At 35.1% G+C, this 23,436-nt stretch overlaps 1 protein-coding gene across 2 annotated transcripts in view; it reads left to right on the top strand.

The window, feature by feature from the left end:
• The first annotated feature begins 747 nt into the window (after positions 1–747).
• The window catches only part of LOC149576109 (uncharacterized), a 62,468-nt gene continuing 39,779 nt past the window's right edge, over positions 748–23,436 (top strand). For both annotated transcript variants that reach the window (XM_089816327.1, XM_089816324.1), the window contains exons 1-4: positions 748–1,864; positions 3,048–3,124; positions 9,887–10,055; positions 10,326–10,414. In XM_089816327.1, coding sequence (XP_089672453.1) covers positions 1,324–1,864; positions 3,048–3,124; positions 9,887–10,055; positions 10,326–10,414 — 876 coding nt within the window. In that variant the 5' untranslated portion in view covers positions 748–1,323. The remainder of the gene's footprint in view (positions 1,865–3,047; positions 3,125–9,886; positions 10,056–10,325; positions 10,415–23,436) is intronic.

Below are 23,436 nucleotides of genomic sequence, written 5' to 3'. Positions count from 1 at the left end.
ACTATTTAATAAGTATTAATAGTGGATGAATGAAATAAATATAATATAAAACATTTAATAATAGTATTAAAATTTTTAATATAATAAATCATTCAAACAAAGTTCAAGAATTGAAGGGAATAACACTCACTTAAGAGTTGTAATAAATAATTAAAGTAAATATTTAAAATATTTTTTAAAAAAATATTTCAATGTGTTTATTTATAATTAAAAAAATTATTTATAATAGTTCTAGAAAATTAGAAATATCAAATTATTGATTATATTATTATAATATATTGTTTTCTATTGTAAAATCAACACTTTAAACAAAATAGATAACAAATGTGCTAAACATTAGGGAGAAGAGAAACAAATATTCTGTTAAAAAATACTTCTCGCAACTTCGCAAACTCACAAATCCGCATATAAGACTCTAATCCATTCATCCAATTAAAAGTTAGAAAATTAATATATATAAATTGTAAAGTTAAAAAATTGACATGTATTTCTTCATAAACATAATATTTATAGAAAAATATGGAATGAAATGAATTTTTATTGGTAAAATAGAAGTCATTTAATAACAAGTTAACGTGAGTAATCCAAAAAATGACACAATCGTACTTAGCCTACCGGCAAGTACTAATAAACATACAGACATCATCCAAACAAATTAATTTTCAAAATTCAAAAACTACAAAATTACATTTGAATTATTCGCTCCAAATTCACTTAAGAAAAAACAACAACAATAATATATAATTTAATAATGGTGTAGAAAAAAATTGGACCCGCTCAACTTTGGAGACATTTCTTGTCTAATTTTTTGCGAGCTTCAAACTATGCGGTTTCCTCGGTAGCGTCGACCGTGTCAATAAATTCAGACACGGAATTAAATATCAGCACGTGTCTTTTCCGAGGAAATGACCTCGTTCCTCGTTTAACATTTTGCAGGAGCTTGGAATGCGGAAACTGCAGGCTGTCGAGCTTTAAACTTGACTGCTGACAGAGAAGAGAGAAGACCAGATCTCACCGCTCGCATTCTGGGGGAGAGATAGAGAGATTAAAGGGAGCACTGTGAAGTGGGAGCCTACATGACAATTTACTTCAAACAATAAATTTTTGGAGGAGGAGCGCGTCTTTCCTACCATTTGATCTTTGTTTGGTGGGAGCCGATGCGAGCAGAGCCATTGAAAAACAACAAATATAAGTCTTGAAAGCTGCAAATAACCCAGCTTTACAGAATCGCCATAGCAGAAGACGCAGGAAAGGTACAGGGTTACGGCTTTTCACAATTGAAAGGTAGGCAGCGTGCAATTATTGTGAGTTTTAGTTGGGGTCATGGAAAGCTTTAGAAGGTATGGCCTACCCTTTTCTCTGGCAGGGGTAATACAGTCACCAATATCGTCATTATTGGATTTTACCCGGCGTTCGGAAACGGGGTCGAATTCTACCAGCGGCGGACTCCTTTTCAGGGGTCTCAGCCGGGGGGATGACGTGGCGGCAAGGTCTACTGATGATGCAGGGGCTGCGGAGGTTTCTATCAGAATTTTCAGCGCAGGCGAGGCGGAGGAGCACGGGAGTGGAAATGATTATGATTCACGCGGAGAGCAAGGGTTCGAATCCGCGACCTCTTCTTTGCAGAGCAATGGAGTTGAGACTGCGCTAACCTCGATGCCATCTTTATCTACTGCTGCCGACGTGGTCGCTAGAAGGGATAGGAACGATGATGATGTTAATAGTGCTAATAATACTAGTAGTAATAATAATAACAATACTGGTTCTCAGAGATATGAAATCCAGCAGCTGGCCAGATGGATTGAGCAGGTCTTGCCCTTCTCGCTTTTACTGTTCATTATCTTCGTTCGCCAGCATCTCCAAGGTTTGTGTTATTTAGTTTTTTTTTCACTTTCATTTTTGTTGCAAGTTTTATTTCAACTTTATTTTCTGTATTATATTTTGATCACTCATAGCACTTGGTAGATGAGGCAAATGCAGTTCCAAATACTTATTTTAAATTTTGCATAGAATTCACTACTACTCCCTCTTATTCTTTGAAATCTTTTCCGCTTCTACCTCTTTCGATGCACTAACGTAGCGAAGCTAGAAGTCATAGAACTAATATATATCGGGGGCTGGTTTGAACACATTATTTTTTCAACCTGACTTAGATACTTTCTTAATAGTAATCCAGGTATGGTACCAAAGGGTTATTGCTACCTTACATCGATTATCCTAATTATTAACCCAGGTATGGTTGTGCGGGGATTTTGTCACCTCTTTAAAGATGACGTTCTCATGATTTTCATTTAATTGAAACATTCAGCAAAGTCTTTAACTTTGTATATTTTATAGCATTTTTCGTAACCTTCATTTCTGCTGGAAATCTTGTATTTCAACCTTAATTGCACGATTTTGTTTCCACAAGTAAGATTATTAAATTACTTATATCAGCTTGAGTTACCGCACCCGGTGTTTCAAGGCAAGATTTTGAATTTTCTCTGTACAATGTTAAGATTCAATTAATCATCATAGCAACAAGGAAACTCATATTCATTACATTTATGATTTCTACATAGAGAAGAGAAAATTTGAAAAGAATATCCAATGCCGCTTTTCATAACTCCATCACTCTCTCATTGACATGATGGCCCCTTTTAATGCATATTGCTGGACATATTTTGAGTATTAGCATTGTAAACCAGTTCGACCAAGATTAATCTTCAAGGCATTAAATTCGTGTTCTAACATTACTCCAGTATTATATAATAACTGAAAGCACGGAAGATCACATCTAAAGGTCCTTGTATATTTTGTTTTAAACATAGTTAACTATGGTTGTATTTTTTGGGCAACTGCTAGTTATGAAAGATTTGCTGCATTCTTTTGGTGCTTCAGTTTATCATGCTAGGATAATGTTGCTTGCAGCCTTGCAGCATTCATTAATTAATAAACATTATCGAGAATTCTGTTGTATTCCTTGTTCTGCCTAGTAGGCATATACTTTGGGAATAAGTGCTATAAGTTAAGTGATAAACTTAACACACTTGTCATTTGCATTTCAGGTTTCTTGATTTCATTCTGGATAACTGCAGTTATGATCAAACTGAATGATCTTGTACGGAAGCAAACCGCACTTAAGGTGATTCTATATATTATATTCCATTATGAAATGTCAACTGTTTAATAATTGTATATATGTCATGTTAGTTGTGCAATAATATTTCTGAGCAGCATCCTAATGTCTTTCCATGGTTTTGAAATGGAGTTTGTTCTCTTGCTTAGAGGTTACTGAAGAATTTTATTGCAACTTATGGAAATAAGTAAAGTTGCCTGTTTAGATTTGGCGGTTTGCTATAATATTTTTACTCAGATTTTTGTGGTTGTCTACAGCCATAAATTGACACACATGCACACACATAATATTAAAATATATAAAACAGTGATAATTTGCACAAAATATATGTAAATTAATAATTAATAACCGGTGAAGAGCTAATAAATCAATGCCAAATGTTAAGGATAAATGGAAATATTTTATTTTGGTGCAACTGGACTTGGAAATTCATTAAAAATAACTGTTTGCTCTTCACAGTGGGTATCAACATCAAAAGTTGGTTCGTTGAAACTTAAAACCACAAATAGTGGCAGTACCACCCTCACAAGTTCTCTAAGCACATGTGACATATCCTTAACAGTAGCCTCATGCTCCTTATTGTGGGCCAAGACTTAGGAAAGTTGTGCAACAAAAGCATCCAAGTTGAGATGCTGTGGTGCTTTATTCTGATGCCTCATTTTTGCCTCCTTGTATTTGATTTACATGTGTTAGAAGAGGCGCAGGTTTGATTTATGCAGACCAGTTTTTGTGTTTTTGGCTTCTCATCAATTGCATTTAGTTGAGTGTATAAAGGAATATGCACTTCGAATCTTTTCAGTTGAGTAAATCTCAAACCAATTGAGATTTGAGACAAAACTGATACAAAATTCAAAATGACAACTGCTGTAGGAAAGGAAGAAAGAAAATTTGAAAACAGATACCTATTATAGAATAATTATAGCAAGGGTTTGTAGACAAACAGAACATTGTGTATGGAGGAACAACATGCATTGTTTTCGTTGTACTATTCTTAAAATGTGCTAAGGTTGTGTCCTGCGAAAGCTGTAAACTTCCCAAGCAAGTCCACAACTCCGTAGGAAAGGAAGAAAGAAAATTTGAAAACAGATACCTATTATAGAATAATTATAGGAAGGGTTTGTAGGCAAACAGAACATTGTGTATGGAGGAACAGCATGCATTGTTTTTGTTGTACTATTCTTAAATGTGCTAAGGTTGTGACCTGCGAAAGCTGTAAACTTCCCAAGCAAGCCCACAACTATGTTGTCTAATTTTGTGCCAGGGAAGAGTCTAGTGAATACCAGTGTACCCATTACTAACCTCAACATTTCTCTATGGTGGCATCCTCCCAGGCAGATAAAATATCTACGTACTATAGCCTAGAATATCTGGGGTCAGAGCAAATGCTAGGGGATAAACGTGGGTGGTTGGTTAGTTTCTTTGTTTGATAATAATTCTTTGCACTTGCTTGAATTTTTTTCTGAGGTGGGTATTGCTCCCTATTTGCTGTTATTTCGCTAGATTTGATTTGTGTTAGCAAATTTGACGACACTCACGAGTCACATAGATGCAATAATTGCCGATTAATCAGTGATTTTAAACTTATTGCAGTAAGTTCTGTCCGACAAGTGAACACCAAAAAAATTGGTAATAATTTTGCAAACCAATTGTCGTTTATCGACAATAAGTTGTTTATTAGGTTTTGATGCCTAAACAAAAGCACATTTTGCATTTTCTAAATTGTATTTTGCTGTCCAAGCCAAAAAAACCTTCCAAGGTGTTGCAAGGTGATTTGCAAGGATTTAGGTCTATTTGGAGCAGATTTTAAGAGGGTATCCTGAGGGAGTTTAAACACATCAATTTTGAAAGACGAATGCTTCAAGAAATGAAGAATCTAAACGCCATTACAGATTGAATGGGAGGAGCCAATAACGATAGGAGATATGTTTGTGTCAATCAATATTAATAGATAAGATTAATGTCAACATAACAAGCAGTGCCAATTGTAATCCATATACTTTATTGATTGTATTGTATTCTGAAGAGGCACATTAGACAGTAATTATTGTAATCGCAAATCCTTAGCTGATGTAAATGATCGATGTCATATGATGAATAAGCAATTTACAAGTATGGAAAGCAATTCTGTTAAGGAGTGCCAAACTGATCTGGGTTATGCAGCGATTAGTATTGATAATGGAATAATATGATTTAAGCAGAGATGCGGGTCATGAATTTCACATGAATCCTCATCCCAAGCATAGAACATAAGAAGGCGCTCTCCATCATTGATTCAAGCATCGATTGGGATGATGGAAAGGATCAGATTTTCTTTTGGCTCGGTGAAAAGTCTATTTTATTAGTATTAAATGTAAACCAGATTGAACTTGACCTGAGCCAAGGGTAGAAACAACAAGTGATACTACCACCCCCTAACAGGAGTAGCAGAGAAAAAGATAAACAACAAAGGAGTACATAAATAGACTGCAGGAAGGAAATCATTCAAAATTAAATACAGTACGACTTAATCCTTACTTTTGTCCCTTCCCTCTACTTGAGATCAAAGGGTCATATCAAAGAAATCATTCTTCAAATTTCTCTCCTTTTTCATTTTGACAGTAGGAAGGAAATCATTCAAAATTAAAAACTGTATGAATTAATCCTTACTTTTGTCCCTTCCCTCTACTTGAGATCGAAGGGTCATATTAAAGAAATCACTCTTCAAATTTCTCCCCCTTTTCCTTTTGACAGTGTGCCCCCCATCTTTAACTCTGGCGGCCCCTCTCTCCCAAAAAAGAATCATTGTTGGGGTGTTGTACCTGGTCCTCTGTACCTAGATTGAAGGGTCATATTAAAGAGATTACTCTTCAAATTTCTCCCCCTTTTCCTTTTGACAGTGTGCCACCCATCTTTAACTCTGGCGGCCTCTCTCTCTCAAAAAAGAATCATTGTTGGGGCGTTGTACCTGGTTCTCTGTACCTAGATCATCCTGTTGGGACTGGCCATCTTCACCTGGATGTACTGCTTTCTCAGTTAAGCCCAGTGACCTGCATGCATCTCTCCCTTCCCTCCAGAGTAGCCACAACATTGCTTGGGTGCAGCTCCTTGTCAGCCCCATTCAACAAGTCAACATTGATGTGCCTCACTAGCTGTTTATATTGCCCATTGGTTTCTGTGGGCTTCTGTGGCTTATCCCCTGCCACAGTCTGGGAAAACCTTTTGGGAAAACTTTTTTTGTTTTTCCCTTCTCTTTTCTACTGTGTAATTCTATTTGGTTGCATCATTCCACCTAGAAGCTTCCTTCTACACCCTCACTTTACCACATTTCATACCATAGTAACGAGAAATGCCTTGAAATTGCCTGAATCGCCGGTTTGGTGATTCGATTCATGGTTCCTGATTTTTTTAAAACAGTGAACCAGATCAGCAATTTCATTGAATCACCAATTCATGCAAAAAATTGCCAAAATCACCTTTGTGAATTGCGAAAAATCGGCCGTGCGGGTAGGCAAAAAGTCTTCAAATTTTGTTTACAAATACTGATAGACATACATTTCATGGATCTTCATCTTACATACATTTATGATTTGTTGTCTTATGGATCTTCATCTTACATACATTCTATGATTTGACTCTTTATGATCCTATGATTTCTATTTCCATGTTTATGTATGTTAGCTTCTATTTGATGATGTTATAGTGTGTTTAAGTTATATTCAATAAAGGGTGCATGAAATAAGTTTGAAGTTGTTAAAATTTTTAAATTTCAAGGGTTTTTAAAATTTGCCTATTCGATTCCGTTTCATGGTCAATTCACGATTCGACTCGGCCTTGCCGATTCTGATCGGATTCCAATTCTTGTTACTTTGCTTCATACCCAAATGTCCAATTTGGAAGTATTGCTGCACGTGAAGGGGACCCTTTCATAGTCCAAAAGCTGCACCCAACAGCCTTTGGATGTTTTGATCTTGATTTCTGTAGGCAGCCCTTCAGAAATATGCATTTCCACTAAAATGCGGGCAAATGTAGAATGAAATAGATTTGAGGAGCCCTTGTTTACCGACAAAAACTCCCAGAGTGAATCCCCAATCACCTCAAGCATGGATCAAGAACCATAAATGGAGAGGAAAACTGGGAAGCCTTACCCAGAGTGGGATCTTGTTGAAGCTTTAGAATTTGGACAGAAATCTGGTTGCCAGGGTTTCAGCATTAGTGCAAATTTCTCCTCCCAACACCAAACATGATCACAAAAAATCCTGTTTCTGTCCTGAATCTTTTCAAAAACAAGTGACAAAACCCTTTGCTGCTGGATAAATTTGCACACAACCATCAAGTATTGGTTCATAGTTATCAGAGATCTAAGTGTACACCTCTTGTAAACATGGCCAATGGCCCTAAATCAGCCAATTAGCCCAAACATAGAAAAAACAACATTATGGAACTTTGTCTTCAATCTCAGCATCCAACTCCATCGAGATGTCCTTGTTGGCAGGAGGCATTGATACACCCAGTGGGTACTCATCCTGTATACAAAAGTCTTTCTTCTTGTGTGCAGTTTGGAGGTTTTTCTGTGGTTGAGATCCCCCCACATCTTGTTGTATTTCTACATCCCTGTTCACCGTTGGAGGAAGTGCGACACCCACTAGCCAATGAGTTGCTGCTATCACCAGATGCCACCACATTATGCATCATCATTTTTTGCACCCACATTTACAGATTTATGGGGGGAGATCTTGCAACTTGCTTGGGGAGAAGAGTCTTCCTTCTTGAACACCACAGTCTGCTGCTGCATTCTCTGCAACAGGTTCTGGCCATTGCTTGCCGACTTCCCAGAGGATTCATTCAGATTTAATGGAAGATTCTGGAATTGACAACCTTGATCTTGTTCCTCGGTAGAGGAAACGAAACCCTATGCCCTATTCCAGAAGGTTTCAAGCAGTTCTCCAGAGACATCCTTTGATCCGAAAAGGATAAGAAATTAATAAAGTGTTATTTACTCATGATGGGAAGAATTAGGGACTAGAAAATATATCTGATATTCTGCATAAGGAAGAGTTTAAAGGGGAAGTAGATCATGTTACATTGCTAGCAAGCATCACACAACAACAAGTCGGTATGCTGTAATCTATATATAAATCCATTGTAACCTACAGAATATCATATCTGAGTAAGGAAACCTCACATGGTCTAACACACACCATATATCAGATGATATTAGTGAAGTCGGAACTATATATGAGTCATATTGTGTTATATATACATATATGTTAATTTTTGTAATACATAAATAATATAATTGTTATTATACAAGAGAGCTAGTCCCATAAAAATCATTATGTCAAGCATATGTGACAAAGAAAATCTCCTAAACAAGAAACAACACTTGTTTAATGCATTCATTGTTTAGGTTCAATAGGGCTGCTGCTTATTAGAGTCAGAAGAGATCTCTGCTTAAGGCATTATATTGACTATTGTAATTGTAGTGTTTTAATATGTTCCACCGGGGGGCATTTTAAGTATATGTTTTTGTTTGGAAGAGCCTGGGATCCTCTTTCTCTCTAATGTATCTTTGAGCAGAGAGCCTTAGATGTCAATTTCCATTTTTAACTTTTCATATTTATTTTTGTATTGTATATCTTTTTCATAGTTTATAGTATTTCTGTATGCATTTTGATGGTGAAGGACGAAGACCAGGGAAAGAGAGAAGTTGGCATCCTAAATAACTGGATGCGGTTAGAAGGATATAACATAGTAACATACTTCTTTGGTAGATCAGGACGCTTGAAGATGGAGTACTTTCTCCAAAAGGGAAAATCTGAAATGTGAGGTCTCGACCCTCTAGAAACAGCAAAATGGAACATTAAATGAGTAAATTTGAAAATGAGTCAAAAGATTGAAACAAATAATGCAAGCCATAACATTAAGACCAAAATATAACATCAATTGACTTATGATTTTAGAACAAAAGGAATCATTTGTGCAATTATCTATTTGTATGAACGAGGACAATTGTATTTACTAACATTATTTTTTTTTCTCTAATAAACCAAAGTTTGTAGCACCACATTAAAAATTGTCGGACTTGTGTTTAACTGCCAAAATACTCTAATTTCCCTCATGTATGGCTATGACATCATAAAAAAGGCATTGGAATATGTTGCAAATTGTGCTCAATAAATCTAATGGGTGAAACTATTTTTTTGCATTTAAGATGATATTTATCTAAATATTTTTTAATCACTAGGGGTAGAAGTTTGTTTATCACAATATAGGCTGTCTGATTGGTGTTTAACTACCAAAGCATTCATATTTTCTTCATGCATGGCTATGACATTATTGCAAATGTAGTGTGACATGTAAATTTGTTATGCAAGTGTAATGAGCTCTTTAATTTTTTTTTGTATGATTTATCTGTTTACATAAAATTTAATATTCAAATGCATCTGAAAAGGTTTTCTTGCACAAAGTTACCTTCTCTGGATTCTAAATGCATGGCCAGACAAGAGTTCTGTTGGAAATTGCATGACCTGTTTCCAACAACATTTTAGTTGGAAAGATTGATAAACAAGTTTGTGTTCATTTTTACACTTTCTTGGGAAGTTTGAGTTTCTACAGCAGTTTCTGAAATGGAATTAAGGCCGGGGCAGTATTTCTCACAACATAGTCTCTTAAAGTATTAGTAATAGTATAGTTATTCATTGTACCTTACTTTGGGTTTATTTGCATTGAGCTGAATTTTGTTAGTTTATCTAGATAATTCAGGCTAACACAGATTCTTGGTTCATTCAGGGTGAAAGAAAAATATCAGTTTTGATTGGTATTATGTCAGTCCTTGTGCTGCATGTTGCTGGAGTTTATTGGTGGTATAAGATTGATAACCTCTGGTACCCACTTCTTATGCTACCTCCAAAGATCATACCACCATTTTGGCATGCCATATTTGTTATCATTGTCAATGGTAAGTATTTTACTCTTCTGTTCAGAATGTTATTATTACTCGATGTGTTCATTTTCTTCATGGAGTGAGCCGTATAAGTTTTCTGCAAAATGCTTGTTAAATTATGTTGCTAGGATCATTCAATTTAATGGCAGATTTGAGTAGTTACTTTGTGATCTGTTACTCTCATTTTCTTTCCTTGAGTTTTTTATTTCTGTTTGTTCAATGTTTGGTCTAAGATATGTGAAATGCATACTATAGCTTGATCAAATCTTTGACTATTTGGTGTAGATACAATGATGCGACAAGCTGCCATGGTCTTAAAATGTGGTCTCCTTATGTACTACAAAAGAAATAGAGGTTGTAATTATAGGAAGCAGGTATTCATTCTTGTTCACCAGATTTTATTATGTCATGCTTTTGTACTTCAATACCTTTTCTCATATGACTCATTATTTGCTAGAATTTTCTATAGCCTGATGGCCTTTTCTTTCTTCAGAACTATCAGCTTAAAATGTATGTTGAAAACATTGTTATCAACTTTTTGAACTTGAATGCATAGGCAGTAATTTGACATTACATTATGCCACTATATAAAAGTGGCAACTGCACAGCAAGTATAGTGACCATATAACAAATTCATGAAAATTCAAATGACCACAAGCCTTTGGTAGATTTAACAAATCAGTTAATTTAGGAATTTGTAAAACACATTAGCTTACCGAACTGCGCTACAATATCCAATATCCATCTGTATGACCAATCCGGAAAAAATCCTAAGTTTATCCAACTTCGACAAATTCATCCCTTCCACAGGGTTTAGTGATTATGTCTGCAATCTGCTTCTATGTGGGAGAATATTGCAGGCAAAATGTCTTCATTATTGATCATCTGTCTGATGTAATGGTGTTGAACTTCAATATGCTTGGTTTTGGCATGATGGACATTTCTTCACCATATTAGCTTACTATAATTGTCATGGATGATTGAGTGGTATCATTTGCTCAAGTCGAACATCAATCAATATCCTTTGCATTTAGGTTGCTCACTCCCTCATTGATGGCTGGCTTATATGTTATCCCAGTAAAATGTATGTTGTTACCTTTTCTGCCATTACATTACTTCTGAATCAAGAGTAAAAGCATACATTTGTGAGTATTGACTGATCCAGCTCGATTGGAGTTTATATATCCAGTTAACTTGAATATGTAGAACTATGATATAGCATGCCAAAACTTGATGGTACATACCTTTGATTGAAGAGCCCATTTTGCAGCATGCCAATGTTGTGTTTGTGGCTTGGACATGAATCTGGAAAGACAACTTAGTGTAAAACATAAGTACATAGTAAGATAAATCAAACTACCCACCAATTAACAATACATTAATTCTTTCCCTGATGTGGAATCCATATAATTGAGTTTTATCCTAACTTCCACAAGCATAGATTATAGATTATGTTTGGGTATACTGAACATTTTAAAAACTGTCTTGGCATACTTAGTCTTTGATACAAAAATGAAATAATTTAACAAAATTCTTCACCTAGGCAGGTATGTTGTAGGCATAGACCTGTCAAATGCAAAGAACCAAAACTCGGAATCAGATCGGAATCGACAAGGCCTATGCGAATTGTGGCTTGCCTATGAATCGGCTACGAATGGGCAAAGTGAAAAAACCTTTGAAATTTAAAGATTTTAACGATTTAAGACTTATTTCATACACTCTTTATTGAATATAACTTAAACACACTATAACATCATCAAATAGACGCTAACATAGATAAACAAGAAACATAAATGATAAATCCATCACAAACGTATAATGTAAATTGTGGCTTAAGTAAATAGAAATTGATAATATGATATATCATATATCTGATCTAATGAAAGTTTTAAAGTGTTGCATATGATGGAAAGAGGTTATGGAGGATCTAATTAATCTTCTAAGAATGTTGGAGCTCATGGTATGTTTGGTCAAGGAAGGTATTGCCAAAGTTATTTGTAACTATATATCTGATGTGTATCCAAAACACCAATATCTGCTGATTGAACAATAAAAAAATTAAATAATCATAACTCATAATTGAGATGCAACCCAAAAAAAAGAAATTGACAAAAAAAATTTGATATTTTTTTTCCGAGTCACGGGGCACATAACTCAGCGATTTAGGCCAAAATCGCCTAATCCGATGATTCAAGCGATTTATCCCTAAAAAATTGACGAGGCGATTCAAAGAGTTAGGAAAAATCAGTAGGGTCAAGTCAAATCGCCAAATCGCCTAAATTGAACAAATTGTGGCGATTCTCAATACTCTGGTCAAATGATAGGAAGATAAATCAAGCTACCAACAAATTGACAATATATATTGATTCTTTGAACAATGGCAAATTTTTTGTAAGTGCTATACTTCCATAAGCATAGACTTTGCATTATATTTGGCCATATGAAAGATTTTCCAAAATTAAAATGGTCAAGTTATCAAAATTCTACACGTAGGCAGTCCCATAGGAAGCCTAAACCCATCATTTCAAACTTAGTGTAAATATTAGTATTGGCCCTATTGCTGCTCTACTATTGGTGATGAGAAGATCATTGACATAGACAGTTGGAATCACCATGCCTTCACCACTGATTTTGAAATGTTTTCTTCTAAATTCTGAAATGTGATTAATTCTTATGGGCTAGGTTTGGGGAGTTTGCTTAAGTCCATGCAGGAATAATGCAATGTTCTTGAACCATAAATCCAAATGCTCTTTTTCAAAACCTTGTAATCCTTGTACCTTGTTGGGTGGATATTTTGCGACCGACAGTTTGTTTAAGTCCAATTGCAAAATAGGTAAACCAGCCACAACATATGAGACAAAGTCTCTCCTACTTTAAAGGGAGGGCTCCCCCTTGTCACTGTTCTTTGGATCAACTCAAGGTTAGCAAGAGGTTGAGAGATTTTGTAAGAGGTGTTACCAATATTCTTTCCTCTTATTTTTCAGGAAAGAATTCACTTACTCGTGGAGGGAGTAATAGGCAAGATGAAATCTCTAACTATACTTCTATCTAATTGCTGGAAATGGTGATATTGATAAACCAACACCAACTCGAAGGATGATTGAAAGCGTATTGGTTTGGTTCTATGTCTTGTTTTAATATATTCTATTAGAATAACCTCTACCATTGGAGCGCAAAGACTTCCAGAAGTCGGGAATTCTAGCTATTTTTGTGAATTGAGACGACATACAAGCTACAATCAAAGCTTCTAGTCTATGTATTACCACAATCACTCTTAGATTGCTTCTTAAGTCTTATGCTCTATTATTTAAACATACAATAACAACATGAATCAAAGATAACAAACACAAGTTATAGTTAAAGCTTCTAATTTGTACTATCACAATTGCTCTCAATCAAAGTTTCAACTCCAATTGTTTATTTGTATTTACTTTTAGTCAAAATAGTACTCCACAATCAAAGTTATGCTTGCACAAATTTTTTTTGATAGGTAATTGGCCAAAGCCTAGATTATTTATTATTGTTAAGATTAATTATTATTATGTGTTAATTTCGAGTAGATTCGAACCCAAGACCTCCCCGATGAGAGGCTCACAATTTACTGTTGCGTTGTAGGTTCTTGCCTCTATGCTTGCACAATTTTATTAGAGCTTTCTTGCATACAACACAAGATGATTTTTACAATGAGGGGCACTCCTTATATAGGGAAAAGAAGTGAGAGAAAGAAGGAGAAAAAGGTGGGAGGAACCACCTTGACCTAGTCAAACTAGGTGAGAAGAATTATTGGATTACATGTCATGAGGACATGTAATCAAATTACATGCAATTCATCTTCTGCAACTACAAAGCTGAAAAACACTTGAAGAAAATGTTGAAGCTATTGATTTTGAATTGAATTGATCCTGTAGATAATCAACAAAGGTCTTTGTACTTGGTGATGGAAACATGGATGATCACTTGATTGGAAGTCTGTATTCTGCGCTCCTGCACTCTCTTTGATGGATTGCCATTTATTAATTGAAAACTCGATATAATCAAGCTTTTCCTCATTCCACTGTTGTGAATTCTTCTTTGTTAGATTTGTACATTTTGGAGTTACTGACACTTTGAAAAACCTTCTCAATGATGTCTGGATGTAAACTTGGAAAACGTTTCTGCATTCCCATACGAACTCAGGTTCCAGGCCAGCCACTGGGAAAGAGGAGACCAATTGATTTATTGCTTCCCTGGATTTGAAGCACGTCTTCTTGACGGGATGTCTCTATTGTTTGAGGAAATTCTGACATATCTTGAAGTGTGCGTCACAACATGAAGATGAAAACATCTTTCAATTAGATCGAATCCCTGGAAACTTTAAGATTTGAGTTACAATGAGGATCCATGAGAGATGGGTGTTTGAAGCATGGATTAGATACTTATTAAACACTTTTGAAGGCTGGGAATGAATGGAACAATTGGTATTTTGGGCAAAAATGGGCAAAATTGGGTTTAGGAGGATGGAATATATGTGAGCAAAAATATGGTTTTTGTTGGGAAAGGTCAAGAATGCAAGTTGGAAGCATTTGGGTATGTGCAAGATGAGTGTTTGGGTGCTTTAAAATGTGAGTTTTCACCCAAATTGGGTTCTCTAGATGTCATTGCATGTGGTAAAAACTTCTTATTTTACACGATGTAAAATATGCAATTGGGTTCAAAGAGTGTGATTACATGTATGGGAAAGTGGAAAATGAATGAGTTTGGAAAATGTATGAAGTATGGGAGGTGGAAACATGGAAATGCATTTGCATTCTTGGGTGAAAAACTTCAACTTTTCTTCAAAAACAAACAAAAAATAAGCAACAAACAAGGAAGAAATACAAAAAACAAAACTAAAACTTACCTCTTGCTTTTGAATCAAACTTGAGAAACTTCAAAAACTCTTTTTACATGCAATTTACGTTTTTCGACAAATGGACAAAAATGAGCCGAAGAATGCAATATTGTAGCAAAACAATTAAGAAATACAAAGAAAATTGAATCCTTCTACTCACTTGGAGCTCAATGAGCCAAAAATGGAGGAAAAAGAAGTTTGGATGAACAAGTCTTCTCCAAAATCGGGTTCTCCAAGTGCAAACACATGCAACAATCAAGAGCCTTCAAAAAATTCAAAGTTTCAATGCAAATTGTGGTCTCCAAGGACAAATGCATGAGCATGAAAGACCAAGATGTTGTTGCAATCTTCTTCTTTCAAACATTTTTGGTGCAAATCAGATTTAGGAGGTCCAATAGCATGGGCATTTTTCCTTCAAGATGCTAAAATGTGGTTGCCAAAGACATCTACATGCCAAACGTTTTCAGAAAAATGCATGTATTTGGGTGTTTTTGGTGAAAAACGTGCTCTAGAAATGCATTTACATGAGGCATTTATGCATGTATTGGTGAAAATTGTGGACTCTAGATGCATTTACATGCATTCAAAAGCCATAACGTGGTTTCAAGATGCAAACACATGAGCTAAAATTACAACCAATTGTGAGTTTTGATGTGAAACACTCTCTCCCAACCCTTTAACATGTAACATTTTTGCATGTATTTGTGCTCTCAATGATAAATCAGACCCTTGAGATGTAAAGACATCTTTTATTTTGGCTTCCAAGTCCAACTTTTTTGATCTAAGGGAAAAATCACACCCTGAAAAGCCAAACACATGAGTTAAATGCATATGCAAAGTGAGTTTGTAGTGCAAATCACACTCTATAAGGGCTTTTACATGTGGTGTTTTGACTGGGAAAAGCTTTTTACATGCAAAACAGACTCTAGGAATGCAAATGCATGTTTTAAAATGTGCTTTTTCATTTGCCTAAATCAAACATATCTCTCTAAGAGCAAAATCTGTCTCAAGGTTGGAGGGTAAAGAGAGTACCTCTTAGCTACCCTTGCTTAGAGTTGCACACGGAAGCCACCAAATAGAGAAAACACAACAATTATAGAGGTATCAATATAGCGATGATCAAATAATCTTCATTCAACATGCCAGGCATTAGGCCTAACTAGTTGCAACCATACTAGTCTTAATCATCATTAGTGAGCTTATGAGCTCAGGCTTATAGAACCAATCTTTTGTATTTTCCTTCTATCTAACTTCATCTTGTTTTTCCTAATTCCTAGATCTCTACTTTTATAGCCAACAAGACTACAAGTCGGCTTGTTGGGTAGTTTATTACCAATTATAGGTCCTACTCCAAAGGAGAAAACAAAAACCCATTAAACAAGCAAATTAGCTTCTGCAGGGACAAGGATAGGTCCACACATGTCTCCGCAAGGGAATCCCAAGTGCACGGAACATCAAGATGTCATATGAAACTGCGCCACGTTACCCAAGTTGCCAGTAAATCATGATGCCTCAAACAAAGGAAGGATAACTTCCGCAAATGATGGAATTTTGTTTTGCACGGAAAGAGAAACCATGAACAATGACGACCGTTCTCCAAACAATGATCAAGAACAAAAGAAAGGAAATCTTTTTGTTTGGTGATGCAAGATTGCCAAAGTACCCAAGATGCTTCTGCATTAGACACTTGGGATCACAAAAGAACTAATGTCCACATTAGGAAGTCCTGATGTTCTGAGAAGTATCATGAAGATCCAACTCAGCCTTTGTGATCCAAGAACCGTATTCAGTAGGCTTATTCTGCCACTGAACTAAGTACTCGTTGTAGTCCTTTCTTTTGGTGCTCTTACTAATTCTGGTGTTCAAAATCTTTTCAATCCCTTTTGTCTTCTTCTTAGGATAATCAGGTTTATCAACTGCCTCTTCATTTGACTCATGGTATTCAAAGATGTCTAAAATATTAAACACAGGTGAAATATCCATATATTTGGGCAATTCTAATTCAAAAGCATTACCACTTTCATGTTTCTTCAAGATCTTACAAGAACGAACTTTTCATCTTTAGCTTAGTGTGTGCCAACTGGAAATCTATTTTTCTTTGAGTGTACTATTATCTCATCTTCGACTTCAAAATTCTTATGTCTTCTCCTTTGATTTGCTTTGTCTTTATATCCTTGATTATTGTCATGTAGATTACTTTAACTTCTTCATGCAAAATCCACAAATTCCTCAATTTCAACACTACTCTTTAGCTCAGCATCCAATTTCCTTAATTCAATAGTTCCTCTAGGACTCATGCCATTTACAATTTCAAAAAGAGTCTTCTTAGTACTTCTATTCACAGAATTGTTGAATACAAACTCAGCTTGTGCCGAAATCAAAACTCAGTTAGAAGGTCTATCTCCAATCAAACATCTCAAATGGTTACCCAAACTTCTGTTGACAACTTTGGTTCGTCCATCTGTCTGTAGATGAAATGTAGAACTAAACTTAAGATCAATATTCATCTTTCTCCAAAGCGTCCTAAAAAAATAACCAATAAATATAATATCTTTGTCTGAAACAATAGTCTTAGACAATCCTTGAAGTCTTACAATCTCTCTGAAAAATAAGTCTGCTATGTGTACTGCATCTAATTTCTTCTTGCAAGGTATGGAATGTACCATCTTAGAAAATCTGTCAACCAAGATAGAGTCATCACCTCTCTGAGTTCTAGGCATTCCCAAAACAAAATCCATACTGATATCCTCCCAAGGTTTGGAAGGAATAGGTAAAGGTGTGTACAAGCCAACATTTTGATTACTTCTTTAGCAACTTGACATATTCTGCAACTACTTACCATCTTTTGAACATTCTTATATATCTGCAGCCAAAAGTATCTTTTGGAAATCATCTTTACTGTCTTGTCAATCCCAGAATGTCCTGCAAGTCCACCACTATGTTTTTCTTTAATTATATTCTCTCTCGTAGATCCTCTAGGTATGCATAATTGAACTCGCTTAAAACAACATGTCTTCCTGAATGAAATAAACAACTCACTTATCTCTTTAATCAGTCACAAGGTTCTTACAAGCTTTCCTCGGTTTTGCAAAATCAGGGTCAATTTCATACAAGTTCTTTAAATCCTCAAAGCCAAGTACTTTGACTCTCATCTCAGTCAGTAAACTTCTTCTCAAAGCATTTTCCATTTTGTTAGACTGTCCATTCTTATGTTTCAACACAAAAGAAAAGTTCTGGATATACTTAACCCATTTCACATGTTTCTAATTCAACTTGTTTAGGCTTCCCAAATACTGTAAAGCTTAATGATCAGTGTATAACATAAATTCTTTAGGCATCAAATAATATCTCCATTTCTTCAAAGCTTGAATAATTGCATAAAATTCTTGATCATAGACTGAGTACTTCCTCTTAGCATCATTCAATTTCTCACTGTTGAAAGCTATAAGCTTACCTTCTTGACTCAAAACATCACCAATGATATTCCCACTAACATAACAGTCAACTTGAAAAACTTTGCTAAAATTAGGTAAAGCAAATACATGTAATTCTGCGACCTTTTCCTTCAATGTTTCAAAGCTTCTATTTGCTCCATGTGTCCACTTGAAATACTTTCTATCTCCCCTCATAGTTTCAGTCATAGCATTACAAGTAGAACTGAAATTTCTGATAGACTTTCTGTAAAAACTTGTCAATACATGAAATGATCGAACTTCCACAACATTCTTAGGTGTAGGCCAATCAAGAATAGCTTTTACTTTCTCAAGATCCATCTTCAAACCATTAACAAAAATCACAAAACCAAGATACACAAGTTCCTCCTTCATAAAAGAACATTTCTTAAAGATTTATCAACTTCTCTTCTTTTAGCCTCTGTAAAACTTTTCTGATATGCTCAAGGTGTTCATCTTTAGTCTTGCTGTAGATCAATACATCATCAAGGTATACAATCACAACTTACTAAAGAATTTCTTCAAAGCTTCATTCATCAGCCTCATAAAAGTACTAGGTGCATTAGTTAAACCAAAAGGCATAACCAACCACTCATACAAACCTTCATTAGTCTTAAAAGCAGTCTTACATTCATCACCTTCTCTGATCCTAATTTGATGATATCCACTTTTCAAATCAATCTTTGTAAAATATTTTGCTCAACTCAATCTATCCATAATGTCATCCATCCTAGGAAGAGGAAGCTTATACTTCACTGTTATTTTTTATATAGCTCTAGAATTTGTGCACATTCTCTATTCTCCATTTTTCTTAGGTGCTAATATAACATGTATTGCACAAGGGCTTAAACTTTCTCTAATCAGTCTTTTCTCTAGCAATTCTTGTACTTGTCTATTCAATTCTTCATTTTTTGCAGGTGCAAGTCTATGTGGTGCTTTATTAGGCAAACTAGCTCTAGGTATCAAATCCATACAATGACTTATACTTCTCACATGGGGTAATCCATCAGGAATATTACCATAAATAATATCTTGAAATTCAGCCAACAAAGATCTAACCTTCGGTGCATGCTCAAGTTCATCTTGTCTTTTAGTCTTTCTAGGGATTAGAACAAAACAAACATTTTGTTTCTTCATATCTTTCACAAACTTATTTCCTTCAACCAAACAAACTCTTACATAAGTATACTGACTTTCCTTAGATTTCTCAACCAAATACAACAATATTTGTTTCTTCCCATTAGCCCAAATAGTATACTGATTCAATCTACCATCATGCAAAGCTTTTCTATCATATTGCCAAGGTCTCCCCAAAAGTATATGACAACAATCCATAGGCATGATATCACACAAAATTTCATTAAAGTAATTCCCAATTTTTAAATTTCACAAGTCATTGTTCACTTACTCGAAATTTATGTTCATCCTTGATCCAAGCAATGTGATGAGGGTATAGGTTGCTCTAACCGTTGCAAATTCAATTTAGTCACCAATTCTTGAGATGCCAAATTCTCAGAACTGTCATTGTCAATGATCACTGTGCAACATTTATCTTCAATCTTACCTCTGGTCTTAAAAAGACTTTTTCCTTAAAATAGGTTCATTTTTTAACTGCTCATTCCAAAGGTTCTCCTCATCCTCAGGTTCTCTCTCTTCTCAGGTTCATTAGGTACATCAACAGATTCTTCCCGAATCAAAGTGTTTATGCTAGTATTTCCCACTTTCTTACTAGAAAAGTTACATTCAAAAGTTCTATGTCCTTCACCACACTTAAAGCGAGTTCCCTTAAATCAAGATCTATCTTCTCTCTTTCCATTACTATTATTCCTAGAGTAACCAGTATGATTACCTCTAGTGTAATTATCTCTTCCTTTGCTTTCGTTATCTTCTTTCCATTCTTATTTGCCCTTGTCATTAGATGCGTTTTCAGATCTGCTACTTTCTCCATAAGATCTTTCTCAACTACGCTGAAATCTTCCACCTCTTGCTCTCTGTCTACTTTCTTGTTTCTTCACCAAAATTCTTCAGCTTTCAAGGTATACAAATATGCTTCTTCAACACTTTCCATCTTTACAAAGCTAATCTCATTTTGTATAGAAGTTCCTAAGCCAGTATCTAGTAACTTTCTCAACTTCACCATCAACATGTCCAGATCTAATATCCAACTTGTAGAATTCTTCATTATAATCTTTCACAGTCATAGTTTTGCATTCTTCTCAACAAACTAACTTAATAATCAACAGAAAGGAATTTCTTGTTTCAACTTACTAGTCATCTTTACCCAAGTATTGATCTTTTGTTTTCCTCTTCTTTTCCTATCAGTTTACAAGTGTTCCCACCAAAGAGATGCATGCCCTTTCAACTTTGTAGTTGCTTTTCTCACTTTTCTATCCTCAGGGATACTGTCATAATCAAAATACTTCTCAATCTTAGAGATCCAATCCAACAAAGCATTAGTGTCAAGCCTTCCATTATAAGTAGAAAGTTCAAAAACAGGTCTAGCATTCTCTCTATTCAAAGCTCTTAAAAGCCTTTCTTCATCTTGTTCAACCTCAGGTTTAAAATTCACTCTTGTTGCTTCTTCTTCTTCATCACTAACATCCTCAAGATGCACTCCTCTTCTCTAGGCCGTTTCATCAGCTTTAAGTCTAGCTGCAATTTGTCTCAACATATCCATAATAACATTGTCTGCATTTCCTCTATCTTGAGCCATTTTTGACAATATTTCCTGCAAGAGTTGTAATTTGCGCAAGTTATCGGTTAGAATCTAGTTTTACCACCCTACAACCAATTTTTAACCAAGTTCTATACGATCCCAAACTTCGCCAAGAAAGAAACTCACTTTGATACCACTTGACACAAGGGTGGAGGGTAAAGAGAGCACCTTCCAGTTACCCTTGCTTAGAGTTACATAGAAAAGCCACCAAATAGAGAAAACACAACAAATTATAGAGGTATCAGTGCAACAATGATCATATAATCTTTATTCAACATGTTGGGCATAAGGCTTACCTAGTTGCAGCCATAATAGTCTTAATTACAATTAGCGAGCTTATGACTTCAGGCTTACAGAGCTAATCTTTTGCATTTTCGTTCTATCTAACTTCAATCTGTTTTTCCTAATTCCTAGATCTCTACTTTTATAGCCAGCAAGACCACAAGTCGGCCTGTTAGGCAATTTATTACCAATTATAGAGCCCGCCCCAGAGGAGAAATTAAAATCCCATTAAACAAGAAAATTAGCTTCAATAGGGACAAGGATAGGTCTACACATGTCTTAGCAAGTGAATCCCAAGTGTGTAGAATGCCAAGATGTCATATGAAGTTGCGTCGAAGCTAAACCTACAAGGTACTTGAATTGCCAGTAAATTAGCATGCCTCGAACAAAGGTAAGGATAACTTTTGCAAATGATGGAATTATGTTCTGTGCTTTTATACCAAGGATCCATGATAGGTCCACATTAAGGAGTTGAGTGCGTGGAAAGAGAAACCACGAACAACAACCACCATTCCCCAAACAACGATTAGGAACAAAAGAAATGAATTTTTTTTTTTGGGTGATGCAAGATTGCCAAAATACCTAGCATCAAAATTGTACTCTAGAGATGCAATGCCATGTTTAATTTTTACCTTCAAGTGCATATTGCACTCTCTAGGTGTGATTGCATGTTTTAAAATATGCTTTGGCTTTTATACATTTGGGTTGGATTGGACAAGCCAAAATCACACTCTAGAGATGCATTTGCATATTTTGGTTATTTGCATGCAAGAGGCAAATCTCACTCTCTAGATGCAATTGCATGTCATACATTTTAAAAAAGACATGTTATCGAGTTACACAACTTAAATCTTCTATTTAGGATATGCCCAATTGATTATTGAGCAAAAGGGTCAAATATAATATTTACACTATATTGTTTACATATTATGTGTAAATATTCAATTAAAAGTAACATTTACTTAATTGTTTTAAATAAGCATTAAAGTAAATCTCAACATTAAATTAGACTATATAGTGCACTACAGTCACTTAAATAAAAAATTAAATAGCAACTCAACATCAAAATATAACATAAAGTGCACTATAATTACTTAAGTGATATATTTAATTTTTAAAGTAACTTAAAAACATAACATAAAGTGAATTTAAGTTATACTTTTCAAAAAGTGAAATTCAACATTAGAATATAACATCCATTTTTTTTAAATATGTAGTTGAGATTGGAGAGTCCACTTTTTGGGCACTTAAATGGTTATATCTTTCGACTAACAAGTTCGATTAAGCCCTATGATATACTGAGTCAAAGGGAAAATTGGAAGCAAGAGATTGAAGGAAACAAATAAACTAAAATCAACTAAATAAGCACTCAAAAATGCAAAAAGGGACGTTGAAGGCCTAAAAAATCAAGCATAGGCTAACAAAATGAAAAAAACGAAAAGGACTTGATGAAAGCCTTCTGTAAAAGGATTCACTATGCGAATTAGGAACAATTGGTTGATCAATGTTGGCCAATTGAATAGTGAATTATCTCAGAGAGATGAGAAACTTAGTTGGAAAAGTTTCGTATTGTTACCTCAATTTTGTCGTGACAAACTGCAGGACAACATACCTCAACAATGTAGATCTCCTTTATCAAGACTTTGTTCACATTTATTTTGTTTGATATTTCTCCACCCAAAATAAGTTGTGTTGGGTCTTGTGATCATTGCCCACAATTCTAGAGGAATTATTATGCATCAGGTTAGGGAAATGCTATCTAGAAAGGGGATTAATTAGCTTATCAACAAAAAGTGAGTAATTGCAGGACAATTGTTGAGAGTGGATATTCTCATTTGTCTCAAGTTTAACAAGAAACAAGAGGGTGTTCTTAGATTTATCCTTAGAACTATCGATCGCAATTGATGATAGAGAAATTGAAAGCATTGTAGTAGTATCTAATGTGTTGTTTTTTCTGTGCTCTTTTAACCATGGCAAATGATTTGCCCTCCCAGCCATAGACAATACTAGGTTATCTCCCTCAAGCATTGAAATTACTGTAGAATGTGTATTTATTTCATCATTCAAGAGACCTTT

The sequence above is a fragment of the Cupressus sempervirens genome, chromosome 1, assembly GCF_028749045.1.
Source record: "Cupressus sempervirens isolate cs-2001-9-10 chromosome 1, ASM2874904v1, whole genome shotgun sequence".
Lineage (NCBI taxonomy): Eukaryota > Viridiplantae > Streptophyta > Pinopsida > Cupressales > Cupressaceae > Cupressus > Cupressus sempervirens.
This window is presented reverse-complemented; position numbering and strand designations above follow the sequence as displayed.